This window comes from Lytechinus pictus, chromosome 1, assembly GCF_037042905.1.
Source record: "Lytechinus pictus isolate F3 Inbred chromosome 1, Lp3.0, whole genome shotgun sequence".
NCBI classification, from domain to species: Eukaryota; Metazoa; Echinodermata; class Echinoidea; order Temnopleuroida; family Toxopneustidae; genus Lytechinus; species Lytechinus pictus.
This window is the reverse complement of record NC_087245.1, coordinates 16,922,242-16,931,754: the sequence shown is the minus strand read 5'-3', so window position 1 is coordinate 16,931,754 and position 9,513 is coordinate 16,922,242. Positions and strand designations below refer to the sequence as shown.

The 9,513-nt window shown below is 38.9% G+C and overlaps 1 protein-coding gene across 1 annotated transcript; it reads left to right on the top strand.

The window, feature by feature from the left end:
- Nucleotides 1-585: 585 nt before the first annotated feature.
- Nucleotides 586-9,113, top strand: LOC129258433 (extracellular serine proteinase-like). The gene is made up of 12 exons (XM_054896709.2): nt 586-783; nt 1,287-1,397; nt 2,073-2,189; nt 2,767-3,003; nt 3,592-3,733; nt 4,072-4,256; nt 4,710-4,881; nt 5,311-5,517; nt 6,210-6,391; nt 6,844-7,030; nt 7,734-7,915; nt 8,641-9,113. Exons 2-12 carry the CDS (start codon nt 1,290-1,292, stop codon nt 8,800-8,802), a joined length of 1,881 nt encoding a protein of 626 aa, XP_054752684.2. The 5' UTR covers nt 586-783; nt 1,287-1,289; the 3' UTR covers nt 8,803-9,113.
- Nucleotides 9,114-9,513: the final 400 nt, after the last annotated feature.

The following is a 9,513-nucleotide window of genomic DNA, read 5'->3' as shown; positions in this document are numbered from 1 at the left end:
ATCTACCTACTGGTCAGGTCATTATTTTAAGCTTACAGTTTTGTATAGGACTCTACCTTCTTGATATATAGCTAGAAATATAGATCCAAGTTTCAATTTTATGCATTCCCATATTTATGTGTTGATAGAAAAACTGTTACCCTTTATCGTGTACAATAGTCACCCCTTCCCCTATAAACATGTACGTCATCAATTTGATTTAGTATCTAATCATTATCTTTGGTTATCTTAATTGATATCTTTTTAGTAGATTATCAATGCAGTCATCTGGAATACTTCCCAAGACTATAGATTTATGTAATAACCTTCGTGCAGTATTACTGATTGATAGTTTAGCACAAAGAAGTTCGCACAATGTGCATCAGGATATATTTTGACGGAGAAATCAAACTATTCCTGGTCAATCTTGAAATTAAAATACATGTCGTGTCATCGGCTTTTCTGACATAGCCATGCCCTTTTTGTGTAAGAAACTATCATTGTCTTATTTCCTTCAGTCTAATACCGCAACGCACACATAACCGGGGCTTATCAGTTAAAGCTATTGAAGATAATTAAAAGCTACAAATTAATCCGCTAAGAAACGTTCTGAACAAAGGGAACGTAGAGACAAGAAAGAAGACAATACATCAAAAGAATTAAAATTGGAAATAAACTTAGAGAAATTAGCCATCTGCTTCACCTTCTATTTAAAATAGGTTATTTAGAATTTTCTATAAAAATGGGAGTTAATCACAGCTATCCATCATTTCATTTTTGGTCCTACACTCGACGGTAGTATTGGTAAGCTCAACCACCAGCGCAGCTCATACCGTTTCAGATAATTGTTTAATATATATTTTTTCTTCATTAATTTGAGATGACTACAAAAGTGAACTATTTTGAAGTTATTAGTAAATTGAGGTTCTACCACTTTTTAGAAAACGTGTCTGTTGTATTACAGATGCAGAATGTATCAATGAAATTGTATTTTTTAAGAGTATTTGATTTTGCAATATTGCTGTTACATTTTCAAACGAGAATGTTTCTAACATATGTCATAGGAATAGAAAGATACGCTTTTCCGTGACCAGTTATAAGATCCAAAAGTTTTTCAGTTTTATTTTTAATATTCTTGAGCGCACCAAAAAAAGTATTGGTAAGTTAATCGGCGTATCCAGAATGGGGGTCGTCCAATCAAAACGAGTGTAATTTTAGCCTTCGCCCCATACTTCCCTGTTTTCAAGTGGAGGAGTTGTTTGGAGTGAAGACACTAAACTTTCTTTTTCATCTAAAATCTCTTCCAGAAAATGAGGGCATTCATCGTACTGCTTCTTGCCGTGGCGGCATCCGCCAGATTGGCACCCCTTCTCACCCAAAGGAATCGCATCCCTGGACGTTACATCGTCAAGCTGAAGGTTGGTACCATTTGTCCTTTTAGTTCGAGGGAAAGGTCGCCCTCTCGTTGAGTTGGTTTTTTAGTAAAAACAGAAAGTTGTTGTTTCAATAAAGGCAGAAATGTCAAATAAACAGTAATGAAGGCTTGCCCCCACCCCCCCCCCCAATAAAAAAAAAACAGATTTATGGATCTTCAAAATTTGAATTCTGTGACGGCAAATGCGAGCAGTTCTCCAGAATGTTATGTAATGTAGATATATTCATGGAATCTCGTGTGGGCCAGCTGCTCGCATGTGACGTCACAAAATAAAGACATTTAAAAATAGCTGCTTTGTTATTCCTTTATGGGTATTCGTCAAAAATTCATTATCTTTATTCCTCTTTTCAAAACCTACTTGATTTCAGGGTGACCTCATACTTTAAAAGCATTTGTAATGGCCATGGCTCCTACACACTAAAGATACACTATTTTCACACCCTCCAGACAAAGGCAGATGTATATTCGAATTGAATTTAAGATTATCTGTTTAATAACTGTTTTAGTTGCGGAATGGTTTGTGCTCACAAAATCACTTTGAGCCCACATCCACATTTTGTGGGTTAATTAAAATGAATCAAAGTGTATTTTACTTTCTCGCACCAAATATCAATATTTAATAATCATTATATCTGTATGTATCTCTAAAAATCCTCAGGAGGGATACAGCATCGATACCAGCATTGCATCCCTCGGTGATGCTAAGATCCTTTACAAATTTAAGACCGTCTTCCCAGGATTCGCTGCTCAGCTCTCCGACCGTCTCGTCGAAAGGGTAAGTTCTATCTCCATCTTTCATATTTCCCTTCCCTCTCTCATCCCTTTCCTTTCTCTTATTTCTCTGTCTCTACATCTCGCGTTCTCTCCTTCACACTATCCTTCTTTCCTCTTTACCAGCCTCAGTCTGGGGGATAGGATTGAAAACTATAATTACTTGCCTATTTTCAGAAGACGTGGGGGAAATATCAGTTGAATTAATTCTTGTTTGATCGCATCTGGCTAGCCCTCTCCCATGGACATATGTATTACAAGAAACAGTGTAATGTACAGTTTACTTAAAATCTGATTTTCGCCTTTATAAATTCCACTGATGCATCTTTTGTCAAACCAGAAATCCCATCTACAGTTAACTTTGGACCATCAATTTGGGGGAATTATATTGTCAATTGACAAAAATATGCATCCACATTCTTGGCAACTAACATTTCGAAGAGTGTGTGCACTTTCCTGCCTATTTTGCATGACTTAAAACCATACCTCCAACTGACATGGGGATCTGTTAAACTTAATAAACGTTCAAAGTCCATTTTCGCAACTTCAAACATAATTTCCCTTCTCTTTCCCTTCTGCAGCTGCGAAAGTCTGATGCCGTTGAGTACATCGAAGAGGATGGTGTAGTGGAAGCTAGCTCCGTCGCCTCATGGGGTCTCGATCGTATTGATCAGCTCAGCCTCCCACTCGATGACGTTTACACACCAATCGGTGATGGCAATGGCGTCGATGTCTACGTCATCGATACTGGTATCAACATCAACCACGTCGACTACCAAGGTCGCTCTGCCCTCGGTTTCGATGCCTTCGGAGGCACTGTAAGTTTCTCTCTTGTATTTCCAGAGGTCGAACAAGTGATTGGAGAACATAAATATGCCTAGGAGAGTTAGGTCTTTGCATCAGCATCAGGTCATGCCTACGCGGTTAATAAAATTGGATGTTGCCATTTTTTTCTAATATATTGTCTTATCCTCTTCTAATGTTAAGATTCAATAATATTCCTCGACATATTAACCGTGGTGTTTTAAAAGGGGTATACCTTTCTCACTTGCCGGTCGTCAAGAATACTTAAAATCTCGAAATATACGCCATGTTGCATAATCTCAACAAAAAAGGCAATGGGTGACTATCTAATCTTAAGGTTCCCGTTTCGTTTCATTCAGACTAACGATTATGGTAACCCTTATGGAAACCTTGATTTTGTTTGGCTGCTGATCATGAATCCTAGTAAGCATGGCATCTAAAATTATTCTTTATGATACGGGCCCTAAATCTGAGTAGAAAAATCCAAACTTAAAAGCATATGAGACGATACGATATACATGATATAAGTAGATAGAATAAAATAATAAATGGAATCATTTGGGATAATAATTTTCAAATCATTTTTTCGGCAATGATTGTAGGGTGCCGACTGCAACGGTCACGGAACTCACTGCGCTGGAACCGTCGCTGGTACCGACTACGGTGTCGCCAAGGCAGCAAACATCTTCGGAGTCCGTGTATTGAACTGCATGGGATCCGGATCATGGTCTGGTGTTGTAGCTGGTGAGTTTTATAATACTAAAAAAGGAGCCTTACGTCTTGAAATAATGATCTTTCCACGGGGGCCTCGCCTCAGGTCGGGGTGACGTAGTTTTCATAACCCCTTTTATTTTGCAAGTGTGAAAACATGAATAACCTGTAATTGGGCTATATACAAGAGGAACAAAGGAAAAACTCTGGAGAAGAGATGGCTTGGTCGTTTAATCCATCAAAAATGTCAAAATTTAACCGGTCTGCTTTTCTAGTTCCTCTACTTTCATACAAGTCATCTTATAATCAATGTCGGATCCCCCGTTGATAAAAGACATCTGATCTACTATTCTTTATTTTTTTATATTGAGGTTGCGAATGGGTTGCTGAGAACGCCAACGGTCCTTCAGTTGCCTCCATGTCCCTTGGTGGTGGAGCTAGTACTACCGTCGATGACGCTATCCAAGTCATGATCGATGCCGGAATCACTGTTGCTGTAGCTGCAGGAAATGACGACGACGATGCATGCGACTACTCTCCTGCTCGTGCCGTTGAGGTATGTAAAGTTCGATTTTATTAGATCCTTTTATTCACAAGTTCATTTCAAGTGTCCCCCAACATCCAAGGATAGGCCTATACTATTTACGTTTTGCAACTTTTGGATGAATCTGTTCGTGTTATTTGGTTATTCGCTATCCCAAATCCTGATTCAACGATTATCAGTATACATTACATAATGCACCTGAACATGAAAAATTTAGCCAACGGTAATATGGGCAATCACACGTCACAAAAAAACATATGGCCTGCATTCTAGCATTACCGGTGTCGTAAATAAGTCACCAATTATGATGTACGGTTTAAGAGAGTGCTTAAAAAACAAATATTTTCATGAAAGATGTAAGCACTAATTATATTACATTTGGCAAATTATGGGCCTAATAATTGCTTTAAATTTTGAAAGCTTGGAGCATCAATCTACCCCTCTTTCCGTTCTCTTTCTCCTAAGGCCATCACCGTAGGAGCCACCGACAGCAGTGATGACCGTGCTTACTTCTCCAACTATGGTACCTGTGTGGATATCTTCGCCCCAGGAGTTTCCATCACTTCTGCCTGGATCGGAGGCTCTACTGCCTCAAACACCATCAGCGGTACCTCCATGGCCTGCCCACACGTTGCTGGTAAGGAACTCCTTGAATGCAATTACAGACTATCATTTGCGAAAATGGTGTAGGCTTCATTTCTCCAAATAAACTATTGTACTTTCGGTTCGGAGGTTGATTGCAACCTCTCTAGATTTCATTTCAATCTGCTCCCATGTACTTGAAGCCCTTACTACACAAATGTCTTTTAAATCACGTTCAACATGGAAAAATAAATGGAGAGGTAAATTGATGGACAAATGAATGAATGGATTGATAATGAAAGGTTATGCTACGCTTATAGATGTAATTCGTGTAATTTGTGTAATCGTTCCATTACGGAAGACCACAGTTGCACCATAACATAAGTATAATGCGGGTGTTGAATCGTGATGAGGGTAAGAAATGTATCAGAAGGAAAGAAAATCAATAGAAATTTCATCTTCTTTTGGTTTTGATTGATGACAGGTGCCGCAGCCATCGTTCTTGGAATCAACGGAACCATTACCCCTGCCGAGGTTACCTACGAGATCCTTACCAAGTCCATCTCCGGTGTTGTCTCTGATCCTGGCTTCGGATCCCCCAACCTTCTCCTCTACATGGGTGAGGGTAATGGGGGTGGAGAGGTGCCAGACCCAGAAGATCCATCTGACCCAACCGACCCAGCTGACCCAAGTAAGTTCACAGTCTTTCTCTTCTAATTCAGAGTCAGTCAGGCCTGGGCCGCGTCTTACAAAGTTCTATGATTGATCCAATTAATCTCAGCTCTTATGTGAAACCAGGCCCTGATTCTTGATAAACCTCGGGCACAATCCAATTTCTTAGTTTTATTCAATTCCACTCAACTGAATTGAGTTGAAATTTACAGAAGTTTACAGAATTTACTACTTGACTACTGTGCAATCGTAACAAACGAATCAGTATACATTTTTCAAGGAAACGCATATTTTGTCGTCCAAGAGGCAATGTCGTCCCGTGAGTTCCATAGACTTGTGCACTGTGATTACTCTTAAACCTTTACTTACATAAACATTTAAAGTGAAGTATATTGTGACAATTGCGATATTCTCTTGATATTTCTGACAACAGGAATATTTAGAGGCCTCATAAGTTACTCTCTACTTTGAAAATACAATTGCCAATTTGTGGTATGAATGTTGTACCAGATAAATGCATTCATAATCATGATGATCTAAATTTTGATTTCGGGATAATATGATTTGTTTAAGACTGTGTTTAATCATAATCAAGGAAGCTGTGACATATTGCCTTTGATTTACCTCATTAACTTCAATGTCATTTATGTTTTCGTGAACATGAAAAATGTTGACAATGTGAGTTTCAATTACATCTATCTCATCTTACAGCCTGCGGCGGTTTCTTCAACGCTACCTCGGGTGTCTTCGCCAGCCCCAACTACCCATCTTCCTACGACAACAATGCAGATTGCGACTTTGACTTTACCGCTGCTGAGGGCGAAGTCATCTCTCTTACTTTCAACAACTTCGAACTAGAGAGTTCATCAACCTGCTCCTACGATTCCGTTTTCGTAAGTCATTCGTCGATGTTTTATCTTGGCACTCTAATAACATGCAGCCGATCACAAGTATTGAATTCGCTATTCCAAATTACTGACAAAGAATATGTGCAATATTGCCCAGTGATGGACCATGGTTGTACTGATAGTAGACAACGGTGTTATGATTAATATGAGCTTCTTCTGTTGTTATACGGGAAACGAAATTACTATTCATATTTCATTTATCAAATAATCATGATATGATTCCCAAATTTAGCATCTTTTCCAATTATTGGTATTTGTTCGTCGATGTGGTCTTGATGGATAGTTTGACCAACTTCCGAAAAGAATTTCAGTGGCGTCAAGAGGTTCAAATTCGGCATCAGAATCTTATCGTGACTATTTTTGCCAAACCTGATAGCACCATCATTACTTTGTACAAATAACAAACTTTTTGTAATTCTGATTTCCCGGTGATTCAGATCTACGATGGCGCTGACTCTTCCGCCCCTCTTATTGGAGAATATTGCGGTAGTAACAGTCCAGGTACCGTCACCAGCAGTGGTAGCAGTCTCTACATGAAGTTCACTTCTGACAGTTCCGTCACCTACAGCGGATTCTCTGGAGCTTTCACCATGAGGGAAGCACCAGTTCTCCCAACTCCTGGCCGTGAGTACAGTAGCTTAATTCTGTCTATCCGTTGATGTTTGAACCACTGGCGCACAGATGGGGGCTTTTGGGCCATGGACCCCCCCCCCCAAAAAAAAAAAAAAAACGAAAAAAAAAACGCGACCAAGAAAAAAGGAGAAAGAGAAAGAAAAGGGTGACACAAATTATTTTCTGAAATTTATTATTTATTTTTGTATTAACACGAGACAAATGACTTCTTACAAATTTTCCCCATACGCCATAAATCTATTTAATGTCTTATCTTTATTTTGTCGACATTTTAGCGGTAGATATAATCACATTGACGGGCATTGCTCACATATATTGCAGTAGAATTGTTTCCCGATGGCAGTGTGAATATGCCCTTTATTGATGCCCCAACGCTAAGATTAAGCTGGTACCTTTACACCTCTATAGCTTTTACTGTAAATTTCTATGAAGTAAGATATAAAAGCATTTTATATTAAGTGTGAACTCACTATTAAGCTGGATCCAAATTCAAATGTCCTGAGTCTAGAGTCAGAAGTAGCAGCAACTCTTTTCTTTTCCTTTATGTTGATTAACATAAATTACATTCTTGTGAACTAGGCAAAGAGATCAGCTTTATCGTTGAACCTTTAAAAATCGATATAAGTTGGATGGGCTCGGGCAATGTAGTTATGCAACTACGACATAATTCATATTTCGCATAAACGTTCTCTAGGTTGCGGAGACATACTGACCAGGCCTTCCGGTATTGTGAAATCACCAAACTTCCCAGACTACTACGATAACAGCGACGAGTGCACCTTCACCCTCCAGGGTAAGAGCAACGAGACTGTCACTCTCAGCTTCACCGATTTCGATGTTGAAGACCATTCCTCATGCAACTTTGATGCCCTCGAGGTAAGATCCTACAGTCGTAATCATCTTCCTAATCGTTCTTTGTTGGGTTTACGGGGTTCGGAACACCGGTCCACTGTCGAATGGGTTTCCGATTTGCATGTGATTGATGTAATTTCTTTAAATTATCCATTATATCATCCAGAAGCAAAATATAACAACAAAGTATGAAATGTCACGAACAAAAATTGCAAGACGTCTTTGCGTTGTTCAGGGGGGGGGGGGCGTTTCATGAAAGGACTTGTCGGACGTTTTATCCGACAAGTCCCATTTTATCCGACAGTTACCATAGTATCAGTACCTCTCAGCCAATCAACATCAGAGAAAGATGTCAGATCTGACAACTTGTCGGATGAAAATGTTGATGAAACACTCCCCAGGTCGGCTTAAAATACAGCCAGGAGTTCATCTTAAATATAGTCTACTGACAGTGTATAAATCATACAAAGATCTGAGGCAGATTGAAATCAGTTGGAAATTGCAATTGATCTTGATTTATTTCGTCACAAATGGAATTCTAGCATAATCGCACCTATAGTTTGATTTGAATAAATCGTAGCTCTTTAATTTGTAACACAAATCCTTAGTACATGACCAAAAAATAAATTGAGCAATAACACAGATACCATAAACACCAAAATTAGTATATGTATGATTTCGATTCATCATTTTTACCATTAGTTCCTTTGACCTATTAATCTATCCTCTCAATATCTCCCATACTGCAGATCTACGAAGGTGTTGATGCTACCGGTCCCCTCCGTGCTAAGCTGTGTGGATCCGAGACCCCAAGGACGATGAGGTCTTTCACCAATGCTTTCTACCTCAAGTTCACTACCGATAGTTCAGTTACCCGTACTGGCTTCAGGGCTCTCTTCACCATCCAATAAACGGTGACATCATAAATCAATATATCCCCCGCTTACAGACATGTATCCGTCTCGGTTCAAATAGTCGACGGATACCCGGACCCTTGAACATTTCAGACAGACGTGAAGAATTTTATCTTTGAACTTTACTTTTTTCAGCACCATTGCAATCTGCCTCCGTCTATATGTGGGAGTATATATGCCTAGTTGTTATTACGCTGGATATGTATAGCATGTTGATAATTTAAAGGACATTACGTGCAATAACAATCATCCCGGAAATATCGATGTTATATATATAAACAAATAAAATATAAAGATAACATGCATAATTGCCTCAAAATGTTAAGTTTGTGTTGATTATGTTCTATGGTTTGAACGGTATTTCAAAAAGAAAAACGTTAAAATACACAGTTGATGATTTTATTTTCGTGATTGAGTGTGTGGGTATGTATCAGAGTGTGTGTCAGGGGTCTGTCCATTGCTATGTGTGAGGGTGTGGGTGTGTGTTGGATTGTATAAGCTGCAAACGATCAGAAACAGATGAAAATACATTGATAAACTTGACTGGAGGTGTTCTGTAAGAAATAGGTCAAAAGAGACTGGTTAAATAGATAATGTGATTACTTGAAAACAGTCCCAAAAATCAAAAGGTAAGCTTTTATTCTGGTGTCGTCTTTGACATGAGTGATTTAATTGATTTTGGTTAATTGCTTGATTGGCTCATGATTA

Excerpts from the sequence above, each read along its gene's own strand:
- LOC129258433 (XM_054896709.2), top strand. The coding sequence starts at position 1,290 with ATGAGGGCATTCATCGTACTGCTTCTTGCCGTGGCGGCATCCGCCAGA. Across the intron at positions 5,518-6,209 it reads AACCGACCCAGCTGACCCAA|CCTGCGGCGGTTTCTTCAAC; the intron begins GTAAGTTCACAG and ends CTCATCTTACAG. Across the intron at positions 7,031-7,733 it reads AGTTCTCCCAACTCCTGGCC|GTTGCGGAGACATACTGACC; the intron begins GTGAGTACAGTA and ends AACGTTCTCTAG.